The sequence below is a fragment of the Aulonocara sp. 'chitande type north' Nkhata Bay genome, linkage group LG14, assembly GCF_057382095.1.
Source record: "Aulonocara sp. 'chitande type north' Nkhata Bay isolate Kocher_YH1m ecotype deep benthic linkage group LG14, A_spYH_male_GT1.1, whole genome shotgun sequence".
Lineage (NCBI taxonomy): Eukaryota > Metazoa > Chordata > Actinopteri > Cichliformes > Cichlidae > Aulonocara > Aulonocara sp. 'chitande type north' Nkhata Bay.
This window is the reverse complement of record NC_141357.1, coordinates 40,783,220-40,800,288: the sequence shown is the minus strand read 5'-3', so window position 1 is coordinate 40,800,288 and position 17,069 is coordinate 40,783,220. Positions and strand designations below refer to the sequence as shown.

The following is a 17,069-nucleotide window of genomic DNA, read 5'->3' as shown; positions in this document are numbered from 1 at the left end:
CTGATGGTGGTCAGAGGGCCCGGTGGCGCCAGTGTCCGGCAGCCTCGCCTCTGTCAGTGCGCCCCAGGGCAGCTGTGGCTACAATGTAGCTTGCCATCACCAGTGTGTGAATGTGTGTGTGTGAATGACTGAATGTAGTGTGAAGCGCTTTGGGGTCCTTAGGGACTAGAAAAGCGCTATACAAATGCAGGCCATTTACCTGATATGGGGGCAAAGATGGAGGAAGCTATGGATGTGTTGCACAGAAACATATCATTATTCTGGAGACATGTGAAAGAAGAGATTTAGCGTCGACTCAGCTGTCGGTAAGAGCGGTAGGTTCCACTTTGCAGACGTGCTGCTGTGGGAGGACTGGGAGGAGGCTGTGGCCTCACACTGAACAAGCGAGGCGAGCTGGGAAACGGTTGGAGACGATCTGAGGTGATGACAGATGAACAATTTTGTTCAAAAAAATTATTACTGGGCCAATAGAGCTCTATTAAACGTCACCTGTCACTGAGCTAGTCCTAGGTTTTTCGGTACTTAACTCCTATGTTAAACTTAAAAATGTTGTTCGGCTCATTAAACATTCAGGGTTGAGCGACACATCAGGATGTCACATTTTGGACTGACCAATGGGGAGACAGGTTTTGTTTTTCAGCATTTGCCACATTCACTCATTTCGCTTCACTGTGATTTAGACTGCAGCTCATTACCAGTTAAACTCTCAGATTTCCATAAGCAGGTGCCTCTTTAATGGAAATGAATATACAAACATAACTTTACTCCTCACAGTACAACAACAGGTACATCGACTGGGTAAATAGTCTGTGGATGAATGGAGATCCATTTTACAGATGAGGAGGATGTGACTTGTTACCTGTAAGAAGTTCAACATCAGATACGCTGACGGAACTATAAAAGTGTCCCTTTGAGATCAAAGATAAAGAAGATATTGTGCTCTCTAAGGTCTCCTCTGGACTGACACAGCTCCGCAGAGCAGGAATTGACTTTTGTGACACAAACAAGGCGATCAGAGCTATTTTGTCCTAACCCTGTTATATTCTTAAAGAATTTAAGAACGAGAAGATTAGGGTTATACAAAGAAAATATATTTCTCTTCCCCTTTCACCTAAAGTAAAAAAAGTAAACATCAAAATAATAAATACGATTTTTATAAGATTGAAATTTAATCTGAATACATGTGTATTCTGTGAAAACGACACTGAAAGCCTGCATCACGTGTTTTTTCACTGTGAATGGGTTCAAGCTTTTTGGAACGGCACGTGGCGCTGCATGCAGTCCAGGGCGACTCAATCGTCGGGATAGTTATTGACAATAAAATCTGCATTCTGTTTTCAGGACAGTGCTGTTATGAGGGATATCTTTTTATCCATAAATGTAGATGCTGTGAAGCTTAACTGTGTATGAAAAGATGGCTGAATGAAAAACTCCCGACTGCTCTTTCTACTTTTCTTCTTTTGACATACAGTAAAGGACTTTTTCTCTTCGCACTTTGTGTTGACCTTTGTTACACTGTAACAGTTTTTTCTTTTTTATAATCTTTCAGGCTCAACCTTGTGGACATGTTTCTTTAATCATTGTTGGACTGATGTTCATAAATACATTTCAGTTCAGTTCATTTTTATTTCAAACATTTCAAACATGTGCCTTCACAATCATTACAAAATATCATTCCATTATTTGTTTGAAAAGGAGTAGGCTGAAGTATTTACTTATTTGTCCCTACCCCCTCAAGTTTTACCTCTCATTCATTTAATTTTTTTTTTTTGTCTTAAATTAAACAAACAACATATGAAACATATAAACATATGAAGTAAAACAAAACATAACATACATAAATCAAAAACAAGAAATTAGCAAGCCCCACCACAGTATAGTTTCTTTCATATGAAAAATACAGAATGTGTATATTTGCAGATACACAAGTTATGGAAAAACAACAAACCAAAACAAAACAAAAAAAGTATGATAACATCGTTTTTTGGATAAATTCCACCTGACGTTTTAAAATGTACGTCTTTTATGTCAGGATGAATTGGAAATGATTTTTTTTTTCATTTTCTCATTTTTCTGGTGACGTCTCCGCAGACGCTCTGGGTGCGCACGCTCAGTTAATTTGTTGAGCGCTTCACCTTTCCTCCAGCAGGTGGCGGTCCTACCACGAAGGAGAAGAAGAGAGATTCGCCTTCTGACCCGGAAGTAACCATCGCGTCAGACCGCCATGTTGGTAGCAAAGAGAGCGAGGAATCATCCCGCGGAGAGCGTATTCGTCTGACCTCTGACCCGGGCCGGCTGACCCGAACCCTCCTCGGTCGGTTCGTCCTCCGAAAACGTGTGCGCGCGGACCGGCATGGGACAAAGACAACATGGCAGCCCTGAGCACGTTCTCTTCGCAGGTGGAGCTGATCATGGAGGTAGCCGTGGGGAGCGCTGTGCACGAGTTGGGGAGGGAGGGCGCGCGAGCGGAGCACGGCCAGGTGAGGAGCTCAGGTGAAGATTATGTGAGAGCAAAATCCGCCGTCACTTCCGGTTTCGCGTTAAAAACATGCTACAGAAGGGATGAAAGGTAAAAAAAAAACAACACGTTTTGGCCCCGCCCACTGACACGCAGGAGACGCCTGGAGGCAGGTGTTTGATCTTTGACCCAGGTATATGCAGCTCTGAAGTGCGCATGCCTTCAGGTTTGTCCAGAAGTGTGGTGCGCGCGCATGGTTTAGCTGTAACTGCTCGCATGACCAAAGTTTACGTAAACAGATCTGTTCGCAGCCTCATCTTCACCTGCCGCAGGTGGTATGACGTCATCATCCTCTACTTAACCTAAACAGAAGCTTATGGTTAACCAGCATCAACAGAGGAGAAAACAGCAGCACCTAAACCTTAAAGGTGCAGCCTCGCTAACCACCCTCATTAGAAATGAGGCCAAGCATCACGGTGCCATCTGTAAACAGCTGGGGCTGCAGTCACTGGGCTCAGCGCACAGCTTTGGGGGGAACCTGTGTTTAGGAAGGCCTGGAAATGCCTTTTGTTGTCATTGTGCATGCACCAACTGTCCACGGAATAAAAAGATAAATAAAAGCAGAGAAAATCTGTGAATGACATCGTCACATGACTGAGCGTGCAGGTGATTGTGAAGAGCTGTGGAAACGGCGTCCTCGGTGAAGCGGTTCCAAGTCAGGCTGGATGGTTTCGGTGTTTGTCTCAGCACTGTCGGTGTTCGTGCCACAGGCCAACAGTCAGTCAGGCATTCGCACTGAAAACATGCTGCATGTCATGGAGAAAACTCGCTGTGAGCATCAGTCAGTCTCCAAGAGAGTCAGCATGTTGTGACTTGAGGGTGAACTCCTCAGGTGGATGTGGGCGGGGCCTGTCTACAGGTTGCGTAATCAGAAATCAGTTACGCTCGGGTCCTCAGATCAGATGTTTTACCTGTTCCACCTGTGCATCTATCATGTCACCCATGCGTCTGTGCTGCAGGCTCACCTGTCCATCGTGCTGGGGGGCGTGGCCAGAGAGGCAGTCCGTAAAATCTGCAGAGTCTTCAGGGAGCTGTATGCAAGCGTAGAGGTGGAAAATGAAGCTCTCAGGGCAGAACTGAGTTGCCTCGAAAACACACCCGGCGCTTCGAGGATGGCCAAATCGGCGGTGAAGTTCAGCCCGGCAGGTGAGACCCAGGGTCAAAGGTCGAACAGTCATTCAGCTCAAAAGCCCGGGTTAAAGTCTCACAGGAAACTCATTTGGTTTCTCCTGCAGATGCACCCACCCTGTCTCTGGATGTCCAATCAGCTGCTGCCACTGCTGCTGTGGCTGTGGTCATCCTCAGCCCGCCGGTGCACGCACCAGTCACAGGCCAAAACAATCTGACCGCACTGCAGAATGGTGCTGTGAGTGTTTTGGACATGACGCACTTCTCTGCAGATCCTCAGGTGTCACGTGATATGATCCAGCCTGCAGATGTGACATCACTTCCTGACTGTGAGGATCAGCCGGCCGCTGAGCTTCCAGGTGATGAAACCCATGAAGAGCAGTGTGACGCTGTGAGTGATGACAGCTGCTTCAAACTGGTTGATTGACTGGTTGATGGTTCTGTATGTGGTGACCAATAATACCATTGCGTTTTCCAGGCAGCAGAGACGAAGTCTGAACCTGCAGAACAGAAACATGATGATCAGCAGGTGCCCGGGGGTCCGACAGGTGAGAGCTCTGCCTCCCATCTACTTTTAAATACTGTGCGAACCACAGGTGAGCCTGTGGTGTGAGAGCGATGTGCTCTAATGGCGTGATACGCTACATTAAGATGAGATGGGGCCTGATTATTCAAGACCTAGTACGTGAGGATCTTGATGATGTCGTCCTTCAGAACAGCTGATGGTCCATTAATCAGTCGCTTCTGTTTGTCAAACCTGCAGCGTCTCTGACTTCCTGTCTGTCTTACTGTTCAGGTGTGAGCGAGGAGCAGCAGAAGGAGCAGGAGAGGAGGCGGAGGAGGGAGCTGTACAAGGAGAAGAGGTTTTTCTGCGAGCTGTGTGACAAAGGCTTCCATCAGAAGCACCAGCTGCTGAAGCACGCCGCGTGCCACCTGAAGCCGTTCCCCTGCAGCTCCTGCGACAAAGGTTTCTACAAAGCGCAGACGCTGCAGCGCCACCTGCTCGCCCACCGTCTCCGCGAGGCGCAGGAGAGCGACCCAGACAAGCTGTTGCGCTGTGACCAATGCGACAGGAAGTTCAGGCTGCCACGTCAGCTTCGAGCGCACCAGGCCTGTCACCGGCTTGAGAAAACGCCACTCAAGTGCTACGCATGTGACCGCACCTTTACCTCCAGTGGGGCACTGCGATACCACGAGGTGTCGCACGCCAAAGTCAAGCCCTTCATGTGCGACGTCTGCGGAAAGAGCTTTACGCGCAAGAAGAGCCTGCGGGAGCACCAGACCGTGCACACCGGGGCACGGCCGTACTCCTGCCAGACCTGCGCCAAGAGCTTCTCCACCGCCAGCAACCTGCGCGTGCACAAAAGGTCGCACTCCGAGGAACGCCCGTACAAGTGCGACAAGTGCGACAAGGCATTCAAGTGCCGGATGGGGCTGCTGCAGCACCGTGTGGTCCACTCGGGAGAGAAACCCTTTACTTGTCCCACCTGTGGCCTGAGCTTCGGCCTCAAATACAACTTCCAGAGACACCTGAGGCTACACAGCGGGGAGAAGCCCTTCAGGTACGAGGCCCCGAACGATAACGTATATTTTCTGGGTCTCAGCGAGTCTGTTTCGGTATTTGACAGAAATCTCTGCTTTTTATTGGCTCAACACACAACATCTGACAAAAAAACACACCTGAACGATCCAGGGTCACATACACGCGCTGCTCCAGGGCGCACTCTGACCCTCGGGCGAAACGCTCGCCTGTGTCTCTTAACGCACCTGAGTGAGGTGTACAGGTGAACAGCATCAGCGCGGTCCTTAGCAGGAAGACTAGACTTATGCGACTGCAGGTGAACTGATTAAATAAGGTGATCGTGGATTTTATGAGTGCTTCAATGTAACGTCAAACATGAAGCAGAGGGGGGTTGTTTGCTGACATCCACCAGTGAACCGCCAACAGAGCGCGGCACGGCGCTGCAGGCAGACACGAGAAATACCAGCGTCAGCTTTCCTGTTCATTCGGTTCAGTTCAGGTTTATTTATATGGGCCAACTTCGCAGTGATTAACACTGCACAGTAAAAGCCCTACAGCACTACAGACGGCCCTGCGCACTCGGTGAACACTGCTTTGTGTTGTGTGCTGATCACTCAAAACATCAAGATCGTGTTGATTTCTGTGAGTTGCGTCTTCTTTAACCTCTGACCCTTCCTCACCTGTCCTTCCTTCCTCAGGTGTGATCAGTGTGGCGAAGGCTTCACGGGGACCTGGGCTCTGAAGACTCACATGCTTGTTCACGGCGTGGCAAAGCCGTTCATGTGCGACCTGTGCGGAAAGACGTTCTTCTACAACTGCCAGCTGCAGAAGCACCAGCAGCTGGTTCACGGCAGCGGTGGCGATCGGGGAAAGTCCGGCGGGGAGGCGGGCAGGCGGCGGTCCACCGGAGTCAAACCGTTCAGTTGTAAAGTCTGTCCAAAGAGCTTCAGCAGCAGCAGCTCGCTGCGCACGCACGAGAAGAGCCACGCCCAAAACAAAGAGTTCACCTGCGACACATGTGGGAAAGCCTTCCACCTGCGTCACCTGTACCTGTACCACCTGAGGCAGCACAGCGGCGACCGGCCACACGTCTGCGCTGTCTGTCACAAAGGCTTCCTGCTGGCATCGCAGCTGAAGCAGCACGAGCTTCTGCACACAGGTGTCAAACCTCACCGCTGCGAGCACTGCGGCAAAGAGTTCAGGACGCCTCAGAACTACCACCGCCACCTGCTGGTGCACACCGGCGAGAAGCCGTACGAGTGCGCTGTGTGTGGCCGGAAGTTCCGCCAGTCCAACCAGCTGAAGTCTCACATGCAGATCCACACCGGTGTCAAGCTGTACTCGTGCGAACGCTGTGGGCGGGGCTTCTCCGACTCACGCCAGCTCAAGAAACACCGCTGTGGAGACAGCGAGCACGACTCGCGCGATTCTGCCAGCAAGCACAGGAAGCAGACGGACGCGTTCCCATGGACGCACGAATTCACGGCACAGTGACACAGAAACAGGCCAGCGGGAAAACCCAGACAATTCCCGCTGAGTCCACCCCCCGCGACTGTGTCCGGCACATCAACATCAAATTGTGTTTAGGGAGTGTGTCCATCCACCTCTTGAAGCCGGCATTGATTGGCTGGTTTGTTCCTTTGGCGTTTCTGTTTTTTTTATCCCCTGTTAAAGTCAGCGACACAGAAAATGTTTGATCTCTGCTGCAAAACCACCTCGCACACTCCCCTGATGCCCCCGCATGTCTCGGGTTGAAATCTAAAACAAAGGTAAAGAGTAGCTGGGCCCTGACAGCATCTCCAGCCTTAGGAGGTAAAATGACAACTCTTCTAAATGGACTTTGACTCTCACCTGGCGTCTCACCTGGTCGTGGTGATTTAAATTCCGCTGCCAAAATCAAACAGACCTTGACCTCAGTCAGTGACAGAAGAGGAATCAGATGAAAGCAGCTCTAATAAACATTTAGTTTCTGTTTCATCTGTGAAAAAATGACTTTGCTGTGTTTCAGTGTGTAGAATAAAACTCCTTTGACTGACGAGCTTTTATTGGATGTGCTGCTCCAGCTTCAAAATGATTTTTCTGCCCTCGATGAACGTGAAGTAATAATTCAGATTAAAAGGCAGCTGCAATGTGTCAAAGGTAATGTCTACCAATCAAATACATTTTGTCCATTAAATTCAACGTGCAGACTTATGTAGCTAAAGCTAAAAATTACATGTGATTAGTTGAAGTCACATTGAGTGTACGAGCAGAGTCTTCATCCAGGAAGTAGGTTCAAATCAGACAGCTGCACTGATATTAAGCACATACGTGATTAATATCAGTGCAGCTCTTATGCAACGATTCTCTATAGCAACAGGTAAGTAAAGAGCGGAGCTCCCATTTAAATCCATGAACGTGATGTTGATCTACAAACATCAGAAGAGAGACCAGCTTTAATCAGACATTTATCTAGCTTTCATTTTCAGATGAAGCTCAGTAGTGTGAGACAAATGATGAAGCTCAGATTTGACCTTTTGATTTAATGTTTATAGGTAATGATCAGCTGACAGGATGCAGACGCTGAAAATAAATAAAGGGGAGACAGTGTGGACATGTCTGCAGCAGTTAGTACCTACATTTCAACATATCTGAAGATGAAATAGAAGAACGTGCTATGGAGACTGCATTTAGAACCTGTTAGAGTGCTGAACAATCACAGGACTGTGGCTGTGGAGGCTGAGTGCACTGACCTCACTGTCATATTCAAAAAACCAGTTTGAGATGAGCTGTGTGATCGTGCTGAAAGCAGCATCAGAAAATGATATACTGTGGTCATAAACCCACAGACGTGGTCAGCAATAACACTCAGGTAGGCTGTGGAGTTCAATGATGTTCAGCTGGTACTGGAAATCTGCCCTATACCATCACATCAGCAGCAGTCTGAGCACTGGCGCAGGCAGGGTGGATCCATGCTTTCATCTTTACACCAAACATTTAAATTTTGCTGCAGAAATCATGATCAGATCGGAAAACATTTTTTCATTTTGTGGTCCAATTTTGGTGAGTCTGGGAACTGTAGCCTCAGTTTCCTGTTCAGGTGTTGTAGGGATTGCAGCCAATCGTCTTCTCGGAGGAGCGGCTTCACTCTGCTTTGGTCCTTGGCAGAGACAGCAGCTTACCAGGTGGTAGTGATGGCCAAATGAAGCTTTCTGAAGCTTGTATTGAAAAACGGTTCATTACTCGAAGCTTTTCAACACAGTCCTCTCTGGTGACATCTGGTGGCCAAAAATATGAAGCGCAGCTTGAATCCACAAAATAAAACCAACTGCTTCATTATGATTGCCCACTCGACAGAGTGGAGTTCTGTCTGATATTGGGCCGCCGCTGTGTTGCTTTGAACGTCTATTTTGGGGGGTTAAAAAAATGTGGTTTATTTGTTTAATAAATAATTATGACCAGTAAACTCTCCTTGTTTAAACACACACACCCGCCCTCTCACATCGTCTATAATTGACTGAGACAGGACTCTTCCAGACACTAAACCAAGGAACAATGTACATTTCAATTCCTTTAATTTTAAGTTTATATTGTCTATCCTGTAAAATAGTCAGATGTCTATTCATATTAATGTACAGAATTCACCTGCTTGCTGCTACTACTGCACATTCACCCAGTGTATATACTATATGTGTGTATATATATATATAATGTTTTTCCTCTACACCCCCCCCCCCCCCCCCCCCCAATTTCTTTGCACATGTCGAGGAGCGTGTCAGGCTACATTTCACTGTGTGTTATACTTGTATAACTATGCATGTGACAAATAAAGAACCTTGAACCTTGAACATGCACCATGGCGTGGTCTTTCTTTGCTTTTCACTTCTTGATGTTGGTAAATACGATAATTGAAAAATACCACGTTACATATAATATACATGTAATAATGTACAACACATTATGGAGTATGCTTCTGCTGTGAGGTCCTGCCTCCATGCACTTATGAAATTAATCGCAAGATGGGTGTATTTATCAATAATATTATATTAGGGAAATTTTCCCAGACATATTTCTGACCTGGGGGTAGAACTGATTGTGAAATGGAAAATGCTTATGAACTTGCGAATTAAAAACATGATGCATTTAAAAGGTAGCCCTTTTTCATTTTTATTTAAGAAGAAAATTAGTTCCACTGTGCGATGGCCGATCTCCTTTTCGTGGAGATAATTTCTTCTGCATTAAGGAAAATCCCTTCACATGGCACAGAGGAGGCTGGAGTACAGAGAAACTGGTAGAGATGCAGTTATACAGTCTACCACACAAACTATCAGCTAAAGAGAATAAATAAATTAAATTGCTGCACATTTGGCAGACTAACATTTTAAGATTAATTAAACAATAAAAATATATATTTTTTAATATTAAATGTAACGAGTCAAATGGAAGTTTTTCTAAAGTTATTTGATGATATTTATATTATGAAAAACGGATTTTTGACATTTTGAGTTTTTCCCGTTGTCAGATATAATAAACACGCACAAAACAAAAGCAAACAGCCAGAACACAAAGCTGGAAAACCCACCCGATCGACCAAAATCAACTCAAAATACTCCCACACAACAGAACCTCCTCTATTCCTCGCTGGCTCCAAATCTCTCAGTAGAAATATCAGTGGTTCGCTATCTGTCACCATCAAACACTCCACAAATCCCGCGAATGATTCGCTTCCTTATGAACCATTGAATCAGACACCGAAGCAGTCACGCTCTAAATGAAGCTTCGGACTTCACCGATCACGTGACTCTGGGCAAACGAATCAAGCTTCGACACAGTGACACACGCACCGGAGCGTCAGCTTCAAGCGAGCCATCACTACCAGGTGGTAACAGAGAAAGTAAGGACAGATTCAATGATGATGGAGTAAAAAGGTGTTGGCCAGAGGGGCCGATGGCGCGATATGGCAGCCTCGCTTCTGTCAGTCTGCCCCAGGGCAGCTGTGGCTACAACTGTAGCTGCCTCCACCAGTGTATGAATGTGAGAGTGAATGAATAGTGTAAAGCGCTTTGGGTGCCTTGAAAAGCGCTATATAAATCCACTCCATTATTATTATTATTATTAAAGAATATTCTACCTTACAGAGGGCAGGATGGTCATGTTTGTGTCATTTAATCAACACCACTGAGTCATTCTAACTGTCAGAATCCTCGAAACACAGGCTGAGGAGGAGCGGCAGCAATCTTCCACTCCGAGCTCATTAACCAGCCATAGACCCAGACAGAAAGCCTGACTGGCTCCTGCATTTCAGCAACTCGTCTTTACAGCAGTGGTGGGAGTAGATTTACTACTTAACATCTTAAGTATCATACATTAACTGCAATACTTGTGTGGTTTTAGTACTAAAGACTGCCCAAAACAATTAATGGCTGCCCTCTGATACCCCTTGGGACCATCGCCAGGTCCATCACAGCTGACCCCTCGCACCCTGCTCACCACCTGACGGCACTCAGGTCAGTCTGGTCCCACACCTGCAGACTCACAAACAGCTTATTCACCTGGGCCATTCAAACTGTAAACAAACACTCCTCTTGTCTGTAATTAATTACTGATGTCTTACTTATTATATTTTTATTCCATGCACAGTCGGTGTGGAGCACCCACACTTGAAATACATGTACAATGACAAAAAAGGCTATTCTATTATGGGTTCGCTGCGGTATCTCTGGTTTGTGTACGTTATTTACAGTAAACCGCTGAGCTTGTAGAGCTGTGAACAGCAGGGGGCGCTCCGTGAGAATTGGGTTAATCCACGAAGAAGAAGAAGACTAAAGCGACGAGAGAGGGAGGGAAAATTGTTTGGTCCAAAGCGCATGCGCATTGTGGCAACAGCCTGTTCACGCGGGTGTTCAGTGCTAGCTGGTTAGCTGCAGTAAAGTCGGTTAAACTCCGGCAAACTCAGACAGTCTTCGTGCAGCCGTTGGTTTCAGGTAAAGCGTGGCAGTTTCCCATGAGCCCCGTTTGTTTCCGGGGTGAAAAAATAAGTTTGGCGCTGTTTTTTCCGCGGTTTAATCCGCCAACGAACCGCTGCTAGTTCGGACATAACACGAAGCTAACGTCAGCGTCAACGGAAGCTTTAAACGGCCCGGCTGCTCAGGTGAGTCCAAGTAATCGTGACGGCATACTTCCGAAACACAGACACCTTAGCTAGCTTAACTTTGACCCCGTTAGGTGCTGTTGTAGGAATGGATTGTTTACTGGCTCGCGGACCTTGGGGTCAGAGGTCAGCAGCGGGCTCTAGCTGCCACAGGGGGGGAGTATTGAGCAGTAATCGAGTACGTTTCCTTTGACAGCTCAATCCTGGAGAGAGGAAGTACAGCACTACCTGTCTCACTGAGTTCCTCTTTGTTTAGGTCCTTCCTTGCTGAGCTGTAACGTCTAAGAGGAGGAGGAAGATGTCTCCGGCGTCAGAGGTTGAGGGCTCGGACGTAGGGGGGCGGGGCCAGGAGACTACGCTGTCCAAAGAAGACTGTCTGTGTCCCGTCTGCCTCGAGGTCTTCATGGAGCCCGTCACACTGCCCTGCACACACACCTTCTGCAAGGTAACACGCACACACAATGAGTGCGTGTAGCGCAGGTGTGTGCACAGACAGGTTAGGGGGTGTGCGTGCGTGTGTCGCAGTAGTCAGGACCTTTTTTGTGTGTGTGTTTCCGTTTTGTCCTTGAATGACATCATCAGGCTTATTCATTTCCTGTGACTGAAGACGTGGTTTTAAATAAAGTGAATTATAACTGACCCGATGAGAGCTTCAGCTCCTTCTGCTTCAGTTCCACCAGTCACACACCTGCATTCTAACCTGAACAGGCCAACAGCAGCCAATTAAATGGCCAATCAGTGACTGGACTGATGGCGTTTAGCCTCCTGAGCTGATCTTCATGTCAGAGGTCAAAGGTCTGCTGGATGCCAGCACCTTCAGCCTGACCTCACACATTACAGTCATATGACTTCTCCTCAGGGCGCTCCGGCAGAACTGGGCCTGACTGTGTGTGTACCTGTGCAGGTGTGTTTCCTGGAGTCGGTGGATAAAGCCACGCTGTGCTGTCCCATGTGCAGGAAGAGGGTTTCCACCTGGGCTAGGTTACACAGCAGGAACAACACGCTAGTGAACGAGACACTGTGGAGGCGGATCCAAACCTGCTTCCCCCGACAGTGCGAGCATCACCTCAGCGGGCAGGGTGAGGCCGAGGACCCCCACTCAGGTAACGCGGACACAAATCTTTGGCTCAAAACTGCAGTTTGTGAGGGGCAGCCAATCAGAAAAGGTACTGCTTTTGTAAAGGGTGAGGGGCAAACAGCATGTTTGACGGAAGCTCAGAAAAAGGATTACTCTGAAATGTGAACTATGCAGAGCTGCTTTCTTATAGGTCAATGTGATGTTGAACCCACTGTGTGTGTGTGTGTGTGTGTGTGTGTGTGTGTGTGTGTGTGTGTGTACGCGCGCATGGGCAGCATTGGTGTGTTTCCGCAGAGTTAGTGAACCTGGAGAGCTGAGGCAAGAGTATGAGGACCAGATCACCAAAGTGAGTTCAAGACACACACAGTCTTTTGCTCTGGATGTGTGAGGATGTGCAGAAGCCTCAGTGTTACACAAGAACCCCAGGGACTTAATTTGGACCCCATAGAAATGAATGTAAAACCACTAATACGGCACACCTGGCTGTTTACAGGCATTGTGACGTCAAGGCTGCTCTAATGTGGGCCAAAGCTGATCAGTAAATATTTAGGGAACTGTAGGAAGTGAAGAGACGAATAATTACTGCTGATGAGCCGGGTCAGAGCTGGCGAAGTGGGCGCGTTGCTGCTGTGCAGGGCTGCAGGGGACGCTGATGAGGGGCTACAGGTTTGATGGCGAGGAGATAAAACCCTGTGACTGTTCTACTTTTACAATTATTTTTTTTTTAAATGTGTTTCGTAGCAGCTGTGAGTAGGGCTGCAGCTGCAATACACCCCATGCCCCCCTTTAGATTCACCCCTGTTTGCTTCCACATGTGATAGGATATCTGCCTTCAGTCTCAGTAAGGCTCTGCCTCTTTACGCTTGGTGGTATAAACAGACTCCGCCTCCACGTTAAACCCTGCCAGCATCATCGCTGCTGCTGTTGTGTTTTTGCGGTGTCAGCTTATGTGGTCAGACGTCTTATTCACAGGCTGCTCATAATGTTCATCCTTGGTAATAATATAAGTTATTAAGATGTGTCATTGTGTACCTTTGTTTATGAGTTTATGCTAATGTGTACTTTTACTTTACAATCTCTAATAAATGATCTAAATCACTGATAAAACTAATAAAACTTAAATACTTCAAATCTTGGTTCAAATGAGGAAAAACAAAATTAAATTTAGCAACTTAAGAAACGATCGTTCACCATAAATGCTGTTGTTGAGTGAAAGCTGACCGCTCAGCCATTGGTGGGCGTGGCCATAACACATTTGTAGTTATTCTCACCTGTGACTGAAGCTCTCAGCCTGCAGTAGCACCCTCCAGTGGGTTAAACACATTTGTGTAATAAGAATCCACATTCTCCTGTGTGTGCGTCACTGACTTTCACATGTCTGTGCTCTCACTCTGTCTCGGCCTAAAGGTCTGAAAAGGTCCTGGAATTTCCTTATAATGTGCACGACATCTGTTGTGATGATGGCCTGTGGTTTGTGTGTCATCTGACCCAAAGAGGATGCCGATTAGATACTGATGGGTGTAAGGGTCAGTCCGCATCGGACCTCCTGATGAACAGACTTTGGTCATTCAGGTAAATCTCAGGTGTGTCTGTCCTCTCCCAGCTGACCGAGGAGAAGCGGGAGCTGCAGGAGGAGGAGAGGAAGGCCAGTGAGGAGTACATCCAGAGGCTGCTGGCTGAGGAAGAGCAGCTGCTGCGGGATGAGAGGAAGAGGAGGGACGAAGACGAGCGGCTGGCCAGACTGCTCAGTGATCAGCTGGTCAGTGGTTGGTCCACACTGGGAGAGGCTTATAGATACAGATGCCTCACAGAAAATCCCCAATATTTGATTAAAAATCAGAAACTGAAGCGTCTCGGCTTGTTAACCAGTGATCAGTTGGTAGATTCTTTCTCTGAGGAAATTTATCACCCTCTCTTTCCCTCCTCGGCAGAACCCTCCTCCTCTCGAGGACAGGGGTCATGTTGCTGTGACACCACTGAAGAAGAAGAAGGCGGCCTCTGTGGGACACATCGAGAAGTAAGCGACCGTTTTAAAGATCAAGGTCATTGAGAAAGACTGGTTAGAGTCACATGACCTGGAGTGTGTCAAAGTAAACTTTGTCATCTCTGCTATATACAGTACAGTATATAGCAGAGATCCTATTTCCCCCCCCCTATATATGTATGTATGTGTGTGTGTGTGTGTGTGTGTGTGTGTATATATATGTGTGTGTGTGTGTGTGTATATATATGTTCTTCCTCTACACCCCCCCCCCCCCCCCCCCCCCCCCCATTTCTTTGCACATGTCGAGGAGCGTGTCAGGCTACATTTCACTGTGTGTTATACTTGTATAACTATGCATGTGACAAATAAAGAACCTTGAACTTTAACTTGGTGTTAGGGGTGCAGGTGAGGTCATCTGAGATGTGTACTCCCAGGAACTTGGTGCTGTTAACAGTCTCTACTGTGGAACCGTGGATGCTGAGTGGTGTGTGGGTGGAGCGAGTCTTCCTGAAGTCTCCTTGGTTTTGTCCACATTCAGCGACAGCTTGTTCTCACTGGTCTGGCTTCCCTAGTGGGGGGAGAGGGTGGCTTTGTATGCATGTCTCACATTAGCATACAGTAGGCCAGTTGTCCTGTTTCTCCGTGTGGGACCACAAACAGTCCAGTGTGACATGGTTAGGGTCTCCACATATAATAATGAAGGCTTCGGGGTGTTGTGTCTGCAGTCTTGCTGTGTGTATTTCCTCATAGGCAGCTGCAGTCACGGTAGATCGGATGGTTGTTCTGAGCAGAGAGTTTGTCAATCTTGTTCTGTAGCGAGTTCAAGTCGCCCACTGTCTCTGTCGGGATTGATGGTTCGAATCGCCTCCGGTGATCTGCTTTCCTCACTTTCAGCTTCGCTCCCGTCTCGTGGCCTCTGTAGCTTGGCCGGTATGCTGTGCCACATGCCGGTCTGTGCCTTTGTATTTAGTGCCAGCGGCTTTGACTTGGAATAGACAAAAGGCCGCCGTCGCTTCAGCGCCATCTTGAAAGTATGTGACGTCAAACTGAAATTAAAATCGCTGAGCAGGAAGTGCCTCCTCAAACGTGGACAAACGACTCACTGTGTCGGGAACGCCATCTGTATGACCTCACACATCTCTATTTGTTGTTTCAGGTTCCTGTGCCCCCGAGTGGCTCCGCCCAGCTCCACCTGTAGCTCTGCTTCCAGCCTTGTGTCCAACAAGGTGAGTTTGAACTTCTGTTCAATTCAGTGTTATTTATATAACACCAAATTACAACAGCCTTTCTGTTTCAGGAGAACATCCTTGTTTCAGAGGCAGCGCTACCGGCAGAACAAAGACCACCTCAGCTGGATTATTATGGGCCTGAGACTGAGCTCCGCCCACCCGAGGAGGTGGCCAAGCATCAACCAGGGAGTAAGGCAATCAGAGACGGAGGATGTTCATCAGTGAAGAGGAAGAGCTCGGAGCTGGAGGCCACAGAGGAGGTGACAGCAGACACCAAGCGAGTCTCTGCCCATTTCCTTGGCTCCTCTTCCTTCTCCTTGCTGGAGGCGGCTGAACAGGAGCTACAGGAGAGGAGGAGGCAGGAGGAGGAGGACAGACGGCTCGCTTTCATCCTACAGAAGCAGCTCGACCAGGAGGAGAAACGGCGTGCCACTGACAGAAGCAAAGGTTCCACAGACGCCTACCAGCTCCGCCCACACCGACGAGCCGAGGAAGAGGAGGGCTGCGCTTCCATCATGCCAGGAAGACCCTGCAGGAGAACGCCAAAGAACTGTACCGCCAAGCCCTCTGCCTCCTCCTCCTGCTCAGGGAAGGGGAGCAAACAGAGTCTTTTGACTGAGATGTTCTTCAGCAGCTGAGGTGTCCTCTGCCTGCTCCTCCTCCCCCCCTTCCTGCAGGAGCATGAATAAATTGAGCTGTCAACCTGAGCGCTGTTGTTACTTTAAAACACAGAAGACCAGAAGTTTGTGGACATGCCGCTGCCTCTTACCTGTGAGTCGTCATGGTGAGCACACGGCGACCGTCCACTGGGGAATCGTGAACAGAGTTCATGTGTTTTACTTTGAAAAGTTCTGCTGGAGGATGACTTCATGCCTCTGCACGTCATTTAGCTGGAATGCTTCTTTCTCACTGGTGGAAGCGCTGGCGAGGACTCAGTGCCGTCAGGTTATTTTTACCCATTTGCCAGATGACACCGACTCACCATTATATTTCCAGCCCCAGCTTCTGTGACTCCGCCCAGAGCCCGTCCACGTCTGGTTAACGTGTTGATGATTGGTCAGGTGGTGTGTGAATGTGTCTCCTTAGTGTTGTTGCTGATGTCACTGGTGTCACATGATAGAATGTGAGGAATTGTGGGATACGCTGCATGCTGACTGCAGTGGGTCATGTGACGCTACATCTACATTTTTATGGTTTGAATGTTGAAAGTGGGAGTTTCTATTTGTCCCAGGGTCACCTGAATGCAGCACTCACCTGTTTAAGCGGCACATGGCCACGCCATACAGTGGGAGGGGTTAAAGAGGCTGCCGTGTCAACCTGTTTGTCATTTGTTTTTCTGAGAAATAAACCATCACCATCATCGTTTCCTGTTTTCTGACACTAACGAACGAGCAACTCCCCATTCACTATTTTGCCCAAAGGAGCATCAGTGGAGCCTCTCTATGACATCACGTGTGTCTCACAGTAGAGTTAATTCTAT

At 47.9% G+C, this 17,069-nt stretch overlaps 2 protein-coding genes across 4 annotated transcripts; both read left to right on the top strand.

The window, feature by feature from the left end:
• The first annotated feature begins 150 nt into the window (after nucleotides 1–150).
• Nucleotides 151–8,595, top strand: LOC147315346 (uncharacterized). 3 transcript variants are annotated; one of them, XM_086262643.1, is made up of 6 exons: nucleotides 151–2,417; nucleotides 3,478–3,664; nucleotides 3,754–4,037; nucleotides 4,125–4,194; nucleotides 4,443–5,208; nucleotides 5,867–8,594. In XM_086262643.1, the coding sequence occupies exons 1-6, from the start codon at nucleotides 2,370–2,372 to the stop codon at nucleotides 6,660–6,662; spliced, it is 2,151 nt and encodes a 716-aa protein (XP_086118769.1). In that variant the 5' UTR covers nucleotides 151–2,369; the 3' UTR covers nucleotides 6,663–8,594. The 3 variants fall into 3 exon arrangements, with proteins under 3 accessions (XP_086118769.1, XP_086118767.1, XP_086118766.1); XM_086262641.1 differs by having other exon boundaries at nucleotides 151–2,480; XM_086262640.1 differs by lacking the exon at nucleotides 151–2,417 and having other exon boundaries at nucleotides 2,578–3,664; nucleotides 5,867–8,595.
• Nucleotides 8,596–10,988: 2,393 nt separating this feature from the next.
• On the top strand, nucleotides 10,989–16,951 carry rnf168 (ring finger protein 168). The gene is made up of 8 exons (XM_086262634.1): nucleotides 10,989–11,298; nucleotides 11,555–11,743; nucleotides 12,203–12,401; nucleotides 12,652–12,722; nucleotides 13,980–14,135; nucleotides 14,308–14,393; nucleotides 15,517–15,586; nucleotides 15,658–16,951. The coding sequence occupies exons 2-8, from the start codon at nucleotides 11,597–11,599 to the stop codon at nucleotides 16,225–16,227; spliced, it is 1,299 nt and encodes a 432-aa protein (XP_086118760.1). The 5' UTR covers nucleotides 10,989–11,298; nucleotides 11,555–11,596; the 3' UTR covers nucleotides 16,228–16,951.
• The last annotated feature ends 118 nt before the right edge of the window (nucleotides 16,952–17,069 follow it).

Coding starts and splice junctions, on each gene's coding strand:
- LOC147315346 (XM_086262640.1), top strand. CDS start 3,355: ATGTGGGCGGGGCCTGTCTACAGGTTGCGTAATCAGAAATCAGTTACG. Junction 3,665..3,753: donor GGTGAAGTTCAGCCCGGCAG/GTGAGACCCAGG, acceptor TTTCTCCTGCAG/ATGCACCCACCCTGTCTCTG. Junction 4,195..4,442: donor GGTGCCCGGGGGTCCGACAG/GTGAGAGCTCTG, acceptor CTTACTGTTCAG/GTGTGAGCGAGGAGCAGCAG.
- rnf168 (XM_086262634.1), top strand. CDS start 11,597: ATGTCTCCGGCGTCAGAGGTTGAGGGCTCGGACGTAGGGGGGCGGGGC. Junction 12,723..13,979: donor ATGAGGACCAGATCACCAAA/GTGAGTTCAAGA, acceptor GTCCTCTCCCAG/CTGACCGAGGAGAAGCGGGA. Junction 14,394..15,516: donor TCTGTGGGACACATCGAGAA/GTAAGCGACCGT, acceptor TTGTTGTTTCAG/GTTCCTGTGCCCCCGAGTGG.